At 39.0% G+C, this 21378-nt stretch overlaps 1 protein-coding gene across 1 annotated transcript in view; it reads left to right on the top strand.

The window, feature by feature from the left end:
• Positions 1-19953, top strand: part of LOC122814120 (vomeronasal type-2 receptor 116-like) — a 71673-nt gene extending 51720 nt beyond the window's left edge. Inside the window, exon 4 of the mRNA XM_044086736.1 lies at positions 19040-19953. Coding sequence (XP_043942671.1) covers positions 19040-19953 — 914 coding nt within the window. The remainder of the gene's footprint in view (positions 1-19039) is intronic.
• Positions 19954-21378: the final 1425 nt, after the last annotated feature.

The raw sequence follows: 21378 nt of genomic DNA, 5'->3' as shown, positions 1-21378 counted from the left end.
CATGGTGGTGACGGACCTGCTCACCAGTCCTTGGAATCCCTGTGGCACTGGTGAGATCATGAGCCAACCGGTCCCATGCCTCAGCCCTATATGCTCCCCACATGACCTGGCCCTGCATGATTTGGGCCACATGATTGTGGACTAGGAGCCAGACCATGTATCTGGATTCCTCAATGCCCCACCTCTGTGCTCAAAAGCAACTACCCTCACCTACGCCTGACATTCTGGCTGCAAGTTAGCTCTACAATCGTTTATGCTGTGTATTCCCACCTATGGGGCTAATATATGCCGTTTTTCCCGCACATATCTGTGATTGGCCATTTTGGAATTGTATCAACTTCACAAAACCTGCTTTGTCATGCTCTACTTTGTATTCATTCCTATATATTTGCTATTACTGCATTTCTAGGTACTGCTGTCATGGCTTAGTGGTTCAGTACCTTGACTATGGTGCATAGTGTCCTGGCTTTGAACCTGGCCACTGCTTTTTATTTTTTATGACTGTCTAGACAGGCTAGGGGGTGTGTCTGTGTAAAGGCAGTTTTGATACAGCTTGCTCAACGTTGCCCGTCGGTTAGCTTGCTGGCGCGGTGCGCAGCTCCGCGCAAATGGGGTACGCTGGTTTACGCTTCATTTGGCTGTTAGCATGCATATTACGCTCAGCTCAGCTAGGGGCACACAGTTTCAGTGTGTTAAACCACTGCTCACCTACGGGCACTCATTTTACACCTGTTAAACCACTGCTCACCTACGGGCAGATGCACTCACCTTGTTAAACTGTAACTCAGCTATAGGCACATCTCGCATTTATTATTGTTTTGTTATCTCACATTTCTTCAAAAGAAATGGACTATTTCATTACATTTTACATAAAATATGATTTTATATGTGTACATATTTGTCAGGGACTTGTTTTGTGCTTATATTACTAAAAATAAAAATTGATGTTGTGGGGGCTCGAACCATGGATGTCTGCTCTTCAGCCGATGTCTCTACCGCTACGCTATTGCTTCTTGGTTTGTTTTGCATATTTAGTTCTTATATGCTTTTCCACTGACTGCTAACTGTGGCTAAGCTATGGGCACACCCACGCAAACGAGCGCACTCACGGGCAAACATCTTTACGATTTAAAAAAAATATATAACATGTTCATTTATATATTTTATGTTCATAGTCTGTGAGGGCATGTGTTGTGTTGTGTTTATTCACATTTCCATGGCCTCTGTCGTGGGTGTTTATTTTGGGCACTTTTACTCTTCTGGGGGCGTGTCCGCTTGCAGGGCTCGGCCTACGGACACGCCCCCTACTGTCTTACATGGACTGTGTTAGCCTTAGGTGTGATTTAGCATGTCCTCATGCATATGCATGACATGCTGACGTCACACCGTTTAAATGCAGCCTCCGTGTAAGCCATGTATCTCTTACACGGAGGCTTCATGAATCCTGCCCTAAATGTAGGGGAGGAAGTATCCTGGTACGTGGTAAGGAGAATTTAAAAGTAGGAACTAGGAAGATTGCATCCACTATTCAAACATGAACTAGTAGAGCCTATGGTCCTTGACTTTTATAAGGACCATCTTAAGTTTTGTTTGATAAATACATGCATATCTAAGGCAAACAAAAAACAAGCAGATGAAATGCTAGAATAACTATTTTTGATACCTTATTAAACCTGCAGTGTCTTGTAGAGTGTGAGCTGGTGGTACATTCCAGAAGTGGGGGGGGGGCATTTTTCATTTTTCTATAATGTTCTTTAACCATGGAGTTGGTATATGTAAGGAAGGATGTAATGGATGCAGCCCCGCCATGCAATAATGAATTTTTTTTTTGAGTTATGCTTCCTGATAAAAAATAATCAGTGATATGTAATTTGTGATATCATTAAATGTAGGAAAACCTGTGACAACGATATAAGGTTAGGGCATGCATTCCTAATGGGACTGTGAAAAAGGACATCCTAGATCACCTTGAAAAATCTAAAGACATGAAGGAGATTACAAATAGCACTGTTAGACTGAAGCAATATTTGACATGATGCGACTTCAATACCAAATGTGACACTGTGTTTATAAGATCTTACCCTCACTGACAAGGGCAGATTATGTGATACTAGAAAGTAATTGTCTGTCAAAACATATGTATAATAAATTGCTGACCATAGAATAACAGAAACAAAATATGCCATTAATATTCCAAAAGGAAAGAAAGGATACAACCAGGAGGCTCTCAATAAAAACCTGCCCAAGCATCAGGGACATCCAAAGCATAAACGCAAGCAAACTCCACCCCCCAACACAACCAAATTACACATAGCCCACAAACTCAGTGTGCCACTCAACCACAGCCCATAAGGCATAACAACGTACCCAACACTCTAGTCATAGGTGACTCTATAGTCAGGCACACTGATGTTCCACTCACTAGACTAAACAAGGAGAAAGTTACTGTCAGCTGCCTGTCAGGTGCCAGGATCCGCCACATAATGCATGCACTCAGGTCACTCCACAATAAGTACAAATATGACACTGTCATTGTCCATGTTGGTGTGAATGACCTGAGATGTACCTCCCTGGACTACATGAAAAGAGACATGGAGGAGCTCTCCGATCTTGTATCCCAAGCAGGTTTGACCCTAACCCTGAGTAGCATCCTGCCATTACCCAGAATGATACCACAGTACAAGGACAAAATGATTGACTTCAACAATTGGCTAAGCTTCTGGTGTCATTCTAAGGGGATCCAGTATTTGTCTGCCTGGGACGACATGATCGACAATCCACGATGCTTTGCCAGAGATGGCCTGCACCTGTCGCCCTTAGCATTCCAGATACTGGCTAAGACTCTTGCCACCCCTATAGTGCCTTTTTTAGGCAAAGTTCAAATGACAAATTCACCACCATAACAGGTACAAGCAAGCAAAATCTGAGGGTAATGCTACTCAATGCTAGAAGTCTAAACCTCAAAATGCACTCACTCGAGGCACTCCTTAAAATGGAGAACATTGACATCTGTGCAGTGACAGAGACCTGGTTCAAAGCTCCAGAGAGCACCCCTGCATTACCAGGCTTCAATTCATACCACACCTTTTGGCCACCTAACCCAGAAAGAAGCACTAAAGGTGGAGGCGTGTCCATATTCATTAAGGATATCCACACCTCCAGGCTAGCTGCACAGCATAATGCATCTGAGATTATCCAAGTGCAACTAACTCTGGGCAAGACCGCAATCCAAACTGTAGCTTGCTACAGACCCCCCACCATGCCCCAGGATTCACACTCCTCATTTCTTGATACACTGGAAAGTATTAGGGTACAACCCAACACCCTAACAATGGGCGATTTCAACTACTCCACCATTAACTGGGAAAACTACTCATGTACCAACTCTTTTGCTCAACGTTTTCTAGAATTCATAAATTCCAACGCCTTGGATCAACTTATTCACACCCCCACCAGGGGCAGCAATATCCTAGACCTGGTCATCACCAACATGGGAAACTGGTGTTTCACACCAGAGGTCAATTCCTCATTGGTCAGATCCGACCACAAGCTAATCAGCCTAGACATCCACATCCCACCCCCAGCCCCAATTAGGGAAACCATGGTAAAAAACTTCTCAAAAGCCAACTTCACACTTCTTAAGACAGAAGTGGCAAACTTCATGACACCCATGCAGACAGACAATAGAGGTATGACTGCCGAATCCTACACAAATGCACTTTATAAGCACTTACACGAGTGCATGGATCATGCTATCCATAATAGAACCAAGATGTTATCCTCCAAAAAAAGGAAGCCAATCTGGTGGTCCTCTGCCATAAACAAACTCTACAACAGAAGAAAGAAACTGTTGCAAAAAAGAGCAAAATCCTATGACTGGAGGAACTCCCTGGTCAACCTCAGTAAGAAGTTGAGATCCCTCATAAAATCCTCCAAAGCTAGTTACGAAAACAAAATTGCCACTGACTCTAAAGACAACCACAAAGCATTCTATAGCTATGTCAAGAATCTAAATGGGAGCACTCAGATCTGCTCTGAGTTACAGCATAATGGCACTAAATATACAGAACCAACTGATATTGCCAACATCCTAGCAGATAGGTTCAGTGCTAACTTTACCCCCCTCTCACCCCATAGAGGGCCCATCTCTATACCGGAAGAATGCAAAGTTCCTATAATCATGGCTGCACAGGTAAAAAACACACTCTCCAAAGCCAAGAACACAGCATCCATGGGACCTGACAGTATCCCAGGCTGCGTTCTACATGAACTACAGAATGAACTGGCACCCTACCTAAGTACCATGTTCAATCATAGCCTCACCTCAGGCTTTGTACCCACTGAATGGTGCACCGTGACAGTTATCCCACTCCACAAAGGGGGAGCCACGATGGACCCCGGGAACTACAGCCCCATTAGCCTGACGAGCCTGGTCTACAAGGCCATGGAATGTATCATCATGGAACTCATAAACAAAGACATTGGTAATCTCCAAACTCTGGACCCTACTCAGTTTGGATTTGTAAAAGGCAGATCATGTCTCCTAAACCTGATTGACTTCTTTGAAGCAGTCACCAAAGCCATAGATGATGGTAAAATGGTTCACACAGCTTATCTAGATCTCGCCAAGGCTTTCGACAACATCCCCCACTCTGGAATTATAGATAAGCTCACTAAACTAGGTATAAATCCCTATGTCACAAGATGGGTTGCCAACTGGCTCACGGACAGAACCCACACTGTGAAAGTAGCGGATTCCAAATCCAACATCAGACCAGTGACAAGTGGAGAACCACAGGGTTCAGTCCTGGGTCCTCTCCTGTTTGGTATCTACTTCTCTGAAGTGCAGGCCAACACAGAATGTCTTTGGCTAACAAAGTTTGCAGATGACTGCAAACTAGGAGCCATAATCGAAACTCCTAATGATGTGGACAAACTACAAAAGGGCCTCACTGAGACAGATACCTGGTGTCAAATCCATGGCCTGATGCTCAATGCCAAAAAGTGTATTGTCATCCCCTTTGGTAAAAACTCTGTACCCATGAACTACCACATAGCTGGTAGTCTACTTAATGCTGAAAATGTGATGAGACCTTGGGACACAGGTGGACAGTAGTTTCTCCTTTGATAATCACATCACCACAGTGGTCAGGAAATCCTTCTATGTGGCTCATCTCATCACAAAAGGATTCTCATCCAGAGAAAAAAGAGGTCATTGTTCCCCTCTACTCATCACTCATTAGACCCATTATAGAGTACAACGCCCCTTTTGGTATGTACCTCACAAGATATCTACAACAACTGGAAAGACCACAGAAATACCTCACAAAGAAGATTACTGGCCTCAAACAGATGCCCTATGCAGACCATCTCAAAAAACTCCAGCTTTACTCTGTCGCATATCGCCTACTTAGAGGCAATCTCTGCCTATTATACAAAGCTATGTCAAACCCAGAACTGTTGGACATGCTCCACTTAAAGAAATCCCATTCCCTAGCTACATGCTCTAGGGACCTAAACCTTGTCACCACAATAAACAGAACATGCTGGAGGGATAGATTCCTGTCCCAGAGACTTCCCATACTCTGGAAAAGACTACCTATCTATGTCAATCAGAGCTCCTCATTAGCACTCTTCAAGAAAAATCTTGATGATTGGATGGGAAATGGGAAATTCACCCCGGGGATCACTTCTGTGGCTCTGCTCAACAGGGGCATAGGAAAATAATTTTCTTGGGTGGCGAAAGCCAGGGTACATTTTTTGGCTAGGATTGTATGGGCCCTAGGGCCGATAGCCTAGTACCTACCTATGAACCTATGAACCTATGAAGAAACATTTGTAGAAAAGAGTGAGGTAATGCAAAAGGAAATCAAAGTATTGAATTGGGAAAATGATTATGAGAAATCTCAGTATGACCCAGGCAACAGGAGTACTATAGGCTAAATTAAAAAAAATAAAACACAAATTATCTACATACATACTGAAGGTAGTATTAAAAATTATCATTCAGTGTTTCTAAGGAAACAGACAATCAAATAAATTAAAAGAATAAATATTCACTGGGGTTCATTATAACTTGTGTAGGCTTCACATGCAGCGTACACGATTTAGGCATGTTAGCACTCATTGAATATGAACGCTGCTCATCATGCTTATACATTTACAAGCACCTTACAGCCCAGTAGCAGTGTTTGTGCTCATGAAAAGATGCAGGGAAACACAGGCACAAAATGTAAGCTAAATGGCTTTCCTGTAAGCAAACCTGTTATGCCAGCACATTCAGACTGCTAATACGTAGAAAGGCTATACTGGTTACAAGAATTAAGATGCAGGAGATTTGAAATGGGGAGAGGGTAATACAATAGTACTAGTGCAGGCATAAGTAAGAGAGGAGGATAAATGGAGAAAATATACTCAGTTAATACAGTCTAATGTGATTATGTCACAAGTAAACATTTTAGGCATAAATACTTCCATATTGATGTAATAATAATTAATCCTGTTCACAATTCTTGAGCCATGACCATAACTAAAAATGGACATACTAACAATGGATGTGAGAGGAACACATGGCAATATTGTAACTAAGGATAGTAAATGTTACATTAATGTTGATAACATGCCAAGTTGCAATAATATTTAGCAAGGACTGTGGATACATTAGGGGCTATTCACATAGACCACAGTTATTGAATACAACATGTACATACAGGGAATGTATGTGAGATAACTGACAGTACTGCTGCATTCTCTGCTTCATCATGTATAAACAAGAAGAAATGAGCCCTTATGCTGTTTCGTCATACACAGCAGAAAAGGACATTTTCTGCCATTTGTTGCCATTTGGCAACCATAGATGGTGGAAAATTACCTTGAAACTTGTATTAGACAACGATGTGTTGTATATTCATGTACATACTAAATAATAATATAAGAACACTAAAAATACACAAGTGATAAATGACCACTCAGATATGATGACATTTTAATAGTTCAAGGTCTCTGTTTGTAAATGGAGAACATTTGCTATATGATTATGTTGGGCATGCCCGCAGGAAATTACAGTGAACACTGCCATAACAGCATGTAAACAACACAACCACAAAAGAAAATCTCCAAACACAGGCCCAAGTACAATTTATGATGATCTTACATCATGCCATACGGTAATACATGTTATGTAAGTAGTCATGTCCTACAGTGCTCTTCGTTGTGAAGAAAAGAATAACAGTAATACATAAATGTTTGAATGCAGATATGCAATACAGAGCATTATTATTTGGAAATTAAGTTATTCCTGTGAACATCATCTGTATCTTACCAGACTTGAATGCATGCCAAGACAGATATCAGAAAGTTATGTAGCAACCTCTGATACCACAGAAATAAGTATATTGTGTGTGTCATGACGCACACACTTGAAGGGCTTATGGCACTTTCCTACTGTAATGTGTATGGATCCCCTACCTTGGAGAGTGATGCCTTAATAATGTTGCCCTTTGACTGTGCCATAATTACTTTCTTTGTCTAAGCCAGTCCTGTGGGACACATTTATCTGACAGACAGATGTTAGCAGATTCAAACCACCTGCTTAGCATACTACACACTTTACAGATCTGTGTATTGACTGCATCTGCCACAGAACAAAGCAATGGAGCTTGTCACAAATAAATGAAATGAATGTGTTAAGCAAGTAAGGACATTTGATGATAATTTGTACAATAATATGTCAGAATGATGACACGGAGGTAACTATGTTAATGTTCACACAACTGTGAGCATTACAATATCAACATTTCTTGGCCAAGGAATCTGTTTCTGTTGTTTTGTATACACAGTGTCCCAGAATTGTAACTCATGGTATCTGTGTAGATATGCTATGCAAGTCATTACTGAATGCATGTGCCACAGCAGCACTCACACAATGACAGTCACAGAACAACTGTTTCACTGCCAGGATATTACCAAAGGAATTTATATTTTTTCTCCAAAATGAGAATAATACCTTCACGCAGTGTTGTTTGTGCAGTGTCTATACACTCATACGGTGTTGCCCTTTGCTGGAATTTAACAGCAAGCTCTGTAAGTCTACTAGCTAATGACATATATGAATCACCTGTGCCACAGTAAAAGTTGTAATGTTGTAACACAGTTCTGAGTGTCCACCTGTGTGAAGTCATTACATCTTATAATTGTGTTGTAAACGATTTGTATGAGATAAAAGGGATAGGGGTGGCACCTCCCACTGTAACTGTACACATTATAAAAGTCATGGATTTTATTCATGCATAACAGCATAAGGACACACAATGTTTACAGTCACTCAGTGTGGGTTTTGAACACCTGTGTGATGACTGAAGCTACATGTGAAGAATGAATGCACCACGGTGCAAGTATTCCTAAAATTGTGAGATATTTGTGCGCTTGAAGCTGTGACATCATGTTATTGGTGCAAGGGATATATGTGCCTGTAATTTCTATAAAATACTGTTGATAGATGTCTATTTCTCACACAACATTGTTTGCTGTTAGGTATACCCAAACACACATGATGTAGTCATCACTCTGACAGGAGAATGGCAATCATGCACAATGTGTGGATAATCATGGATTCAAACACATGCCTGAGAAATGAGCAGAAATTCTTTTAACAGAAATCCCTAGCTATACATGTACTCAGCAGATAACTGGGTGATAACATTATTACTTGCATGCACATTTACAGCGATACTGACACAAGTGAGTCAAAGTAGTAATGGTTATATTTGAACTGACTACCTAAGATCACAAGATACAGAACACTATGTGAATCACACATGCCACATAAGATGCTGGTTTACAATTGTGACAGTGCATATTTGAATAGATGACATCACCGCTGCTTCATATGGTGATCTTCTAAAAAGGAAAGACAGTGATTAAAGAGCACATTTGAAACCTCCTTCATATTTATTTATGCAGTCTAGAAAGCATAGTATCAACAGCCAGTGCCACAGGATGACATACTACAACTGTGATGTACTTCATTTTAAAAGCTTGATGTAACCATTGTGTTTCAAAAACTGAGTATTGTCTGGGGGTAATACAAATTTATAGCGTAGTCATCTTCCAGTGAAAATATGTCTCCTATGTGGAACGTTACATAGGAGGCATTATCACTCAGTTAATTGTACATGACTGGTCACACAGTCACACTAGTTAATCAGTGTTGGACCCAAGCCCACTACCTATCTAGTTTCACAATTTAGAAAACACAATATTAACCACAAGCACCACAGAGAAATCTGAATTTTATAGTGACAGACTGCATTGATGAGAGGATGACCTCAGTAGTGTATTACAGCAAACATGTTTGTGGTAATGATGGGATAAAAGGAGGGGAAAGATGACCTCAGCATTATGTAAAAGTTAACACGTCTGTGGTAAAGATGGGATAAAGGGAGGGGGAAGCCCACTCCAAGGTTGAATTCTTCCCTTGGGTGGTAATAGATGCAGCCCAACTCTTTAGGAAACTATACATACCTGACATTGAAGTCACACAAAAGTCTGGTACTGTGAGATTTAAACTTCATACCTCTCAATTTGTACAATCTAGACAGCAGAGCACTATCTGTAAGTTACACAGGAGAAGTCTGACTTTTATAGTGGAAGACTGCTCTTATGAAACAATGACCTCAGCAGTGTATTGCAGAGAACATGTTTGTGGTAAAAGTGGGATAAGGAGGTGAGAGACTCCTCTCCCAGGTTATATTCTACCCCTAAGTGGATGCAGATACAGCATGCCTATTAAGGAAGCTATATGTATCTGACATTTAAGCCAAACACACACAAGTTTAACACTGTGAGAACTGAACCTCCTATGTATCCATTTGCACAATTTGGAGAACACAATCTGTGTTGCAAGTGCCACATGAGAAGTTTGACTTGTAAGAGGAGAGAGAACGCAATTTTGACAGGATGGCCTCATCAGTTTGTTGTAGAGAAGATGTTTGTTTTAAAAGTGGTGTAAACTGAAGAGGGAGCTGTCTCCAATATTTTCCTGAGTGGAAGTGGAAACAACACACAATTCTTGAGGTTTTACTTACCTGCCAATAGAACCACACACACACACACACACACACACACACACACACACACACACACACACACACACACACACACACACACACACACACACACACACATGTTCACCACTGTGTGATTCAAACCACCTAACTAGTTACACAGTTTGGAGTACAGTTTATTTACTGCAAGCACCAGACAAGAAGTTGGAATCTTAAGGTGAGAGAGTGCACTTTTGACAGGATGGCCTCAACAGTGTGTTGCAGCAAAGATGTGTCTGTTAAAAGTGTGATAAAGTGCACAGGGAGCTGTGGTCAAAGTTAAAGTTTTCTCCTGAGTTGAACTGGACACAACACATACATTGTTGAGGCTTTACGTACCTGTCACTAGAACCATACACACACATATATACAAGTTCAACACTGACAAATTTGAACCACATACCAAGTTATACAATCTAGAGAACACAGTATGAATTGCACCACAGGAGAAATCTGACTAATAGTGTGAAAATTCACATTTGTAAGTATTAAAACTTCACTGTTTGGAACATCAACTATTGTGTATCATAGGTGTTGGGAGAAATGCATGTGTCTGGACAGGCCAGTGTGTCAGCACTGCGCTCCATGTGATTATATACTTTTTAGCTAAAATCTATATACTGTCATTCAGGTACATTGCATTATTGACAGGGACCTGTACCTTTATCAATGACAATTGTAAAACATTGGATTATCAAGAAAGCATCAAGAAAGTTCATCCCGGGATGATTTCATGTCAATAGTAACCACCTGTTGTGTCACTGTCAGATGTTTTGGCTCATGCTTTCAAAATGTGCATTGACAATCCAGAAACTACCTAAATATGACAGTGTACTTCTGAATAACAGTGATAGATTCTGGGTGAAAGATGTCTATTAACTGACTGCATTAACTGAGTTAACATCACTGTGAAATCCGATACCTTGGTTTCAAAATTCCAGTAACACATACAGAAGTAGTACAACTTACTCACATAATTCTTTGTTTGAATTTTCTATAAGTCTCTCCCTGAAGCACAGTGCTAGCAAGATCATTAGCACTTCTGATAGCAAAAGTGTTAGCACATGTGTAATCATATCTTCAGGTGCTAAACTTAGAAAGGGAATTTTCAGTACCCGGAGGTACTCTGTGCCGACCTTCATGCAAATAAGCAGTATTTGCATGCAACCAAGCTAAATATGATGGAATCCAGAATAGATGTGTGTTATGGTCATATTCATCATTTCATGATATACGCTTTTGTCATGACAGTTGCATGCTTTCAATTCTGATATGTGTGCTACAGGTGTACTATGAAACAACACATGGTGGACAAAGCATTTCATTGCTAGTGGAATCATGGCTTAAGGAAACAATTTTGAATCATGGAAGTTTACTGATGACACGGAAGGGGTGGGAAGAGGTAGACAGTTTGTGACAGGCATATATATGAAGACATTATTTTATGGTTCATTTCTGCCCATATTTATATTTGTGTTGTGTTACTCTTCAGTTTATCATCATAATTATTCAGGCAAGTACTGTACAAGACAGTGTTATTAAAAGGGAGTAAACACATTAATACATCAGCAGGATAATGATGTGTTAAGAAAATGTGTAGCCAACATGCAACACAGTCACAAACACATTGGCATATATATCTGGATTTGAACCTTGACAATATTCCAAAACAAATCTACAGACCTAAGTATTACCCAAGTATACCACATAGGAACTCCTACTTCACAAAGTAAAAATATAAAAACAGATTGAGGAAAAGAAGAATGTATGTATTACTTTTCATTGAGCTCGTGACCATTGTAAAATCCCATAATGTGTGCATTACATCCAGTAGCATAACAAATATGAAAGAGTAAAAAGTGATGATAGAGAAGTGGGAATATATGGAGACAAGGACAAAGACAGAGACTGAGAAAAGTTGTTATATTTTTGTGGGGCACTTTTTAACATCTTTAGGGTGTGTTACTTTATGTTTTTCCTGATATCTGCATCTGTCATGTTAAATACAATCAAATGTTTCCTGTAGGGAACAAGAAGGGATCAACAAGTGGAAACATGATTAAGATATAAGCAGGAGAATGGCGGGTTAATAACATATGTAGATAACACTTACACACATAATAGTAATATAAATAAAACATTAACTATGACTTTCATGTATTTCTGGATTAGAACCCCTGACACTTTGCCAAAAGCATTTTACATTCATGTAAATTATATCAACACAGGCATGTGAATTATATCAACACAATGTACAGGAAATGCTTCTTCACAACTTTAATTTTACTAGCCTGAAGGACAGTCACAAAACAATGATGCAAGGGAGAATGTAGGCATCAGACATCATTACAATAATGAAATTTTGAATATTAATTAAGGTATACATCACAGCCATAAGCATACTAAATGATCCCATGCTGAATGCCTCCTAACAATACTTGAAATTGAAACATTCTGTGTGGTGTACATTCAACTATTCAGCCTGCTGAAGAGAAGCTTAGCCTGATGGTACATAGCTAAGCACAGTAGCATGAAGGGCACCATAGTAATGCAGATGAAGGCAAAAAATTCACAAGATTTTTACTAAGAGTTGTGTGTTTCCATTTATCCTAAGGTACATGCGATGCTTGGTATGAGGCATTATGCAACTGCTGAGGGGACAGAGTGATGACATAAAAGGGTGAGCAGACATAGACAGAGAGGGAGGCAGGGGGAAAGTCAATTATGACAGATGCATGATAATGGTGGCACAAAACAATATGTAGGCAACAGATACACATAAAGTAGTGTACTAAACAGTCAATAACAGTTTGCAAATGCATGGATTAGAATCCTTGAATGTATGTAAAACTCAGTCTACACATCTGGGCATTATCTCAGCATACTACAAAGGAACTCTTACTTCACAGTTTAAATCACACAATTGAAGGTACAGTGACAAATTACTGAGGCAGAAGTGGTGAGGAGAGAGACAAAGAGATAAGCAGCGACAGTGTTGTTTAAGGTACATTTAGGACCATCTTTAGGGTGTGTTACTATTAAGGTTTTCCCCTCATTGTTACTCTGTCATGCTCTGTACAATAAAGTATTTGCTACAGGCAGTAAGAAGGGGTAGGAGAGTAGGAGCAACATTAAGGCAGAAGTAGGATAAGGGTGGTTTACTAAGTTTCCATGTTGGGGATGGAATGCTTTTGCAAATGCTTTCTTACTGCACTATTCAAATGTTATGTCAATGAAATGTAACTGGAGATAAAAACAATAGTTTGCAGTTAAACATATGCTATGAATCTAAAATGTCATGAAATAATAATTTGCCATACAACTGTAATCAACCTCATGACACTATGCAAATACATCAGTTTACAGAGGAATTATATCAACTCATCATGTAGGAATGTGTAGCTCATTACATCTAGCAGCCAAAGAACTGTTAGAGTAACTGATCCAAAGTACTTCATTTACTATATGCTTTTATTCAGTATTCCTAGAAAGCAGCAGATTTAAGCACATTGGCACAAAGTGAACATTGGTAGTGTGGTTGAAATTAAAATCTTCAGCTTTTGCCATAGACAGATAAATGGCATTCACTGTGGCTCAGCAGTGGTATGTGATGGTAATCACCTTGAAAATGCTGAGGAGAAAAATTGAAAGGTTTTGAAAATGCCATTTCTGGTCACATGCTGTGTGTGATTCTATCCTTTCATCAGATTAAACATGTGAAAAGGGGTTAATAGGACAGTGCTGGAAATGGAGGGGGTGGCAAGCAGATAGTAGGACACAGGGGAAAATACAGAAATTTGCAGGGTGGTATTGAGAGAACACCATAGCTATCTACTTCTTCACCGCATAAAAAGTAGCATTGTGAGCAGATGCTCATGGCTATGCAGAGTCACCACACCATGGATTGGTAACAAGAACAGAATACTGTTGTATATCCAATTGGATTTAATCAAGTGTGGCAAGATGACACATAGGTGAAGTGGAGAGCTATAAATGGGCCATAGTTTTTTTGTGGGATAGGTCCACACTTCTTTTGGTGAGAGAGGAATAATGGGGAATGTGATTAGGACTGAGAGGGTCAGAGAAGTAGGGTAAGTTAGGTTGCAGGTTTAGACATACAGGACATACAATACAGATAGAGATGGTGACAGATGCAAAAGGATAAGGGACACCATGATTGGGGATAGGTAGATGACATCAAAGTTGCATCCACATCTAGCTTAAGAACAATGAGAATTTAGTCCTCTACCAAAGAACAGTCATCACTGTCTCCTGTGTCAGTTGTACGGGTCAGTGCTATAGATGGCATTGTTCTGGCAATATGGTGCAGAACCTTTTCAATTCTGCCGATCTGGCACTGAAGTCCCTCTCCATTTTGACCTCCACCATCCCTGTCACTTCCTTATGGGTGACAAAATTACAACCTCCACTACTACTGCTCCTGAGGGGTACTACTGCACCAGCAGCCATGGCAGAGCAACCTGATGCATGTAGGGCAGACGTTGTAGAGACAACCCGGACACGATATTTGCAAGGTGTCTTGTGTGTTTGTGCTGCTTGTGGTGGTTCCACTGTAGCCACCTGTGAAGGTATGGTGGGCTGCACTGCAATGGTTGGTCAGGCTCTCCGTACTGATAGTCATTTTTCTTTCAGCAAGATAAAAAAATATATATATATATATATATTCATATCCATAACCACATAAGTATATATATATATATATATATATTTAAGACTTTTGATCGAAAGATCAAACGACCGAATCCATTACCACCAAATACACTTTAATGAATGTGCTTTCACCGAAAAAGCGCTTTCGTTAAAATATGTTAAAATGAAACATAGAATCTACATGAATGCCCCCCGATGTGTGGGGCTGCACCCCCCACACCCCTCCTACTTTAATATTCTCACACTGAGGTCGCACTACAGTGGGGAAAAGAGAATTTTCCCTTACCACACCATAGTACGACCGAAACAACAAGCACACTTACGCGAAAGTGCTGCTTCAGTGAGCAGCACTTTCGCACAAGTATGCTCACCAATTTCAGATTCGGTAAAAGATGCATTCGAGCATCTGTACGTGACCTATATATATATATATATAAATATATATATATATATATATATATATATATACACACTATCTATTACTTTTTCATTTCAATACATAAACCAATATGAGAAATAAATATGTATACCTTTTCCACACCCAGATATGCTGGGAAGGCATTAATTTGTCATAAAATCAATCAATCTCAGTGGTGTGATATGATGAATAAAATGATATATTTAACTATGCCACATCAGATATATGCTTTCAAAATTAATAACTGCATTTACAAATATTGAATTGTTAATGTAATGAAGTATTGCAGTTAAAATCTTGCAAACAGCATTCCTATAGAAAAATGAATGTCTGTTTCTGCCACATTGGATTGATTAATCATCATGCAATTTCTCTACCTATGGTTTTGTTAACATATTCTGTGATTTTGCCTTGTTTTATGGGTCTACACTAAGCGTAGAGCCATTTAATGAATACCAAGTAGTGCACCATGCACACGATAGAAGCACTTAGTGCAGCCATTCAAGAATCTGGGATATACCTGACCTAAAGCTAGGTATCAAAGAATATATTAGTAGAAATTTTAATTTTTCCTTAGACAAATCAAATGAATGCTAAAGAAGGATAAGCAGACAAAAGGAAGAGAAGTAATCAATGAACACTATGAAAAAAATAAAATATTTTGGTCAAAATTGTTGAATTACTTTAAAAAACTGGGGTAGTACAATACATTGTGGAAATAAGACCAGCAGAACTTGATAATAAAGTGGTTGCCACCTCACAGCCAGATGTTTTCTGGTATGATTCTCAGCTGGGATGCCTTCTGTGTGTAGTCTGCATCTCCAACCTATGGTTGTGTGGGTTTTCTCTGGGTCCCCCAGTTCCCTCCCACATTTCCAGATAAGCTGCAAGTGGATTGGACACGCTAAGCTGGCCATAGGTATGAGTGTGTACATGTGTGTACCTTCTGTGGAAGGCTGGGTGCCAGGCTGGCAACTTGATACTGTTAAACTCCACTGCCAATCATTCTGCGGACTGTTGTTCCACTGTGACAACCCCTAGTGGGAAAAGCTGAAAGAAGAAGAACTTGATAATAAGGTAAATAAACCAAGTTGAAGACTTTACTTCATGTACATAATGACATACTTTTTGGTGGTAAAATTATAAAGTTACATCACAATATTTTATGACAGTGTGTAACTCATTACTAGAAAATCTCCATTCCTTAAGTAAATCAAATATTAAGGACACTTAGAAGTTCAAAATCCCAACAACCTCACTGAATATGTTCTAGAATGCTCAAAACGTATCTAGTGAGCATAGCCCTATTCTGGCTCAAGTATATATTTGGAGTGTAAAAGAGTGAGCTCTATCAAAGGAATAAAAAGACTAACATCATACCAATGTATAATGGAATGGGTAACAGTAAAGAGACAAATGACATAGAATTATTAGTCTTCTAAGATAGTTTTCAAAAGTATTACAAATATAATAAACAGTAGGCTGTAAAACAAACCAAATTAAGACAGTAATATTGATTAGAGCGGACACATTTATAGGAAAGAAAAAGGTTTATCCACAGTATCAAACAGTCTATGTCTCTCGCAGTGCCCTAGACATGGAAATACATATAGATAAAGTCTTCAGCTAAGTGGACTATGACATACTAATCAATAAACTGCTATAGTTATATGAAAACCTAGTACTTATTGATTGCATTTTAGATTGGCTGAAAGATAGGAAAATAAGTGTTGGACCATTATTATTCACTGATTATCTAAGTGACACAACCATGAGGAATCTGATGACCAAAATATGTAGACAATTAGAAAATAAGAAAATGTATTACAAAAGATGAAAATATATTCAGTGAGCAGTTCCTTAATTCCCTGTAGAACTAGGCAACTCAGAACATATCAGAGGTAAATTTGATGAAAACAGCTGCCAGGAGAACAGAATGTATGTGGGGAGGTTTAGTACGCTACTAGGATGATTATAATTAACTGAAGTCAAGCTACATAACGATCTGGGTAGTGACAGCTGCTGAGATAAAGTTATTTCTTATATAGATCCATCTTCTCTAAAGCAAATAGAAATCTAGCATGATGCTGAGGTCTGTGACTAACAAAAAAAAACATACCTCATAAAGCTCCTTTATACTCTGCTTATATCTCTTCTTTTAGAGTACAGAAATAATATGCCATACCATAACACTAAACATACAGAAGAGAAATAGTGTAGGAAGACATTTCCCACAGCAACTTGGCAATCTAAGTGGAATTTCATATAAAACAGGCAGAGGTAACTTGGCCTGACTTCTCTGTTTTATGGATTATTCAGAAGGAATGTAATTTTAGGTTATTGAGTCATCAAGGGTGAATTTGTATGAGAATATCTCATTCTCAAAAGAATACAATATGTCAGGGTGGTCAGGAGAATGGTTGCCACATGAGGACAAGCATTTTTATAATAGTTCAATGGAAAATGGTTTAGTCAGAGGATAATTTATCAGTTGGATAATCTATCAAGTGTTGGACAAGATTCAACTGTGAACTAATTCCACACTGGACAATTATATGGGGACTCGGATATATGCTTTAGATTAGAAAAGGGAAAGGAGAAGCCATTTTGGACTTCTTGTTCTGCTTATTTAATCTGATCTGATTTGGAATGATATATCATGTACACATGAGTGGCTCAAATAGCAAGTACATGTGACCATTGATCTCCTGCTTCATACAGTGATACCACCAGGTGGTACTTCCTTGCCATCTTCTGTGCCACAAGGGAATGCATGGTAAACTGGGTATCATGTTCTAGCCATAATACCAAATACAGGACTTTTACTTGTCAGGTGCTCCACCCAAAAGCACCAAGTTCTTCAATGCAATATTGAAGTGGAGCTATTTCTATCTCAGACAAATCACCTTGTACCAACTACAACAGGCAGGAATTTCCTATCCCCACAGTGTAACAAACTGACCTGAGGAAAATGGGCTGGCATATGATGCTATCAACTAAGGTGCTTTCTGTCACAGAAGGTGCCCTGCATTTAGCTCACACAAGAAGTATCCTAATACTATTTTCCAATCTGTAACTGGTTGGGAGAAAATGTATCTAGAGAACAGGAGTAAAGAAAAAAGTATTTAAGAAAGTGGCAGGGACACCATAATTCTGATAAGTGGGTATGCTGTTGGATCATGGACTACCATCAATGTGGCATATGTTTGAAAGGTGGCTTAACCACTTGAAGGGGTCCTAATGAAAGACACATATATCAGACAGGTGGATGATGACCTTTGCTCAAGCTGAACAAAATAAACATTTCTAGATCTGATGCATTCACTGCCTGCCTCCCATCCCCGCCCATAAGTAAAATAAATGCACGGACAATGTCAAGCATTAAGAATACTGCATCACTCAGTAACATCTGGCCATCATGGCCCATGCTGTGGAGAGTCCCCTACCTTATCTATCTGTGATACAAACCTTGTACTATATAGTACCTGTACAATAATTGTCTTGCAAAAATAATGATGCATAGTATGGACTCACAAGTTTACAATAAATATAATTTCTGTCATAACTCACACTAATTCTGTAAGCACATACATATTCTTAAGTTAATATTATTAATGAACATGCTAAAATATTGGTGTTTCATTTAATTTTAATCTATGAGTGATATAGGTAAGTTCTGAATAAAGCCCATAATCATTACATTGAACCCTTTTTTATTTTTATTTTTTTTGCTTATTACTGTGTTGAAACAATGAGATTTATTAAGCTATGAGATAATTCCTTTTAGATATTAATTGGTAAACTGACTAAGTTCCTACAATAATTTGGTTATTTTTCCCTCTACCAGACAGTAATGACTGCATAAAGTGCCCAGATGATGAATGGCCAACCAATGAACAAAGCAAATGTATTCCAAAAATCATTGAGTTCTTGTCTTACAAGGAACCATTTGGGGCATCATTAGCTGTTGTCAGTATCTGCTCTTCTGCCATCACTGCTTCTGTTCTGTGCATCTTTGTTAAGTTCAGAGACACTCCAGTTATCAAGGCCAACAATCGTGACCTGAGTTATCTGCTGTTACTTTTACTCTTTTTCTGCTTCCTCTGTTCTTTGTTATTTATTGGTCATCCTGAAACAGTAACCTGTCTAATGCAGCAAGTTGCTTTTGGTTTAATTTTTACTTTCAGTGTCTCCTGTATAATGGCAAAAACAATCACAGTCATTGTTGCTTTCACTGCTTCCAAACCCAACAGCTCCATGAAGAAGTGGGCTGGAAAACAAATACCAGGTTTAGTGATTATCTTGTGTTCCTTAGGCCAAATTATAATATGTACTACCTGGTTATCTCTGTATCCACCCTATCTGAATGACAATATGAAAATAAGACCAGGAAAGGTTATAGTTGAATGCCAGGTTGGGTCATCTGTAGCATTTGCTTGCATGATGGGATATATGGGATTTTTGGGAATGCTGTGTTTTGCAATAGCATTCCTGGCAAGGAAGCTGCCAGATACCTTTAATGAGGCACAAATGATCACCACTAGCATGTTCATTTTCCTCAGTGTTTGGACATCTTTCATCCCTGCTTACCTGAGTACACAGGGAAAGTACATGGTTGCTGTGGAAGTGTTTGCTATCTTGGCTTCAAGTGCTGGGTTACTGTTTTCAATATTCATTCCTAAATGCTACATTGTGCTGCTAAGGCCTGAGAAGAACACCAGGAAACACATAACTGGAAAGGCAAATGACAGAGCAAACTAATTCAGCCATCTACTGGAGTCTCCAAAAGGAACATTTTATTGTGTTTTGTATGCATAGTAAGAGAGACATTAACTTCTTTTTTACGGGATTCTGTGCACTTTTATTTAGAGAAGTGAAGTATAGGGCATTTGTTGTTACATGAAATATGTAACCTTAATTTTAATTTCATAGTTATAATTTTTAGTTAAAATAAAGCTTAATAGACTGGTACTAAAGAAAAGAATGTTTTCACAGATGGACTTACATGTTTATCAGTGCCCTTACCCCACTGAAAACAAATTTTCAAAGGCTAGTAAGTTCACTGTTGTACATTACCCAATGCATTCTGAGATAAGAAGGAAACAGAAATGAGTTTCTCATGTAGTTCATGCCAAGCAGTTGACCCCATGCAATGCAGAACTTAATCCAGATGTTTAACTTACACATGTTCCCACCTGCACAGTTTGATTAGGATCTGGGTTGTAAGATGGAGCTGTAACTGTTAACTACCTACTTGTTTAACCATGGTACAGATTATTTGTCAACATGTCACTGCATATTACACACACTAGCCTAGCTGCCTATATATTGTATTTCAGATTTAGTGACTGTTTCAAGATTCATACACCAAGTGGGTCCTTAATATCTCATAGTATTGTGGCTTCTGTTATTTTATTATCTCTTTATGGCACTGAACACAGTATGATGGAAGTTTCATACTGGAAAACTACATTTTTATAGCCTATAGCTATGAGTACCTAATTATGTTTGTGGAACAGAAATATATTTTATAAAACTCACACCATATCTCATTGTACCTGTTGTGACTGGGTTGCTTCTGCAATTAGTTATCATGGAATAAACTCTAGGGTTCTCAGCCTTTGATAAGACTACTATCAATGTAGAATATGTTTATTGATGTTGCTGACTTGGATTCAGAAACAATGCAGCTGCTACCACCGCCTTCCATCCTCCAATAACTATGCATGAGAGATGAGTCCGCTGCTCAATAACAATGAATGTGGCAAGAAAGGTTGGTATTATAAGCAGCTCATTCCATAATCTTGTCATAGTTGCAACATGAACCTGTGAAAAGAGCATGTGTGAGTGTGGTTCTTCTGCAGGAATTGAAAGCAGCAGTAATGCTCATCCATAATGCTTGATTGAGCCCAGAGACATACCTCTCAACCTCTTAGAGCAAGAAATCTGGACAAAGCCATGAAGAAAAGTGGGTCAAAGGCCCAAAAATAGGGACAATTTTTAAATATTGCTCTTACAAACTTAGAAAGTTGATAGAGTAACAGGTTTTGCATTTGCATGACTTTTCTGAAGGGTATGAAGTCTGCAACTCAAATGTCTGTCATTATTTTCTAACTTTAATCCTTAATGATTTACCACAAAACCACAAATTATGTTAAACAGACCAAAAATATGAGGCAAAAATCT

The sequence above is a fragment of the Protopterus annectens genome, chromosome 10.part0 (assembly GCF_019279795.1).
Source record: "Protopterus annectens isolate FY-2018-M chromosome 10.part0, PAN1.0, whole genome shotgun sequence".
Taxonomy (NCBI): Eukaryota; Metazoa; Chordata; order Ceratodontiformes; family Protopteridae; genus Protopterus; species Protopterus annectens.
The sequence above is the reverse complement of the archived record's forward strand: the minus strand, read 5'-3'. Positions and strand labels throughout refer to the sequence as shown.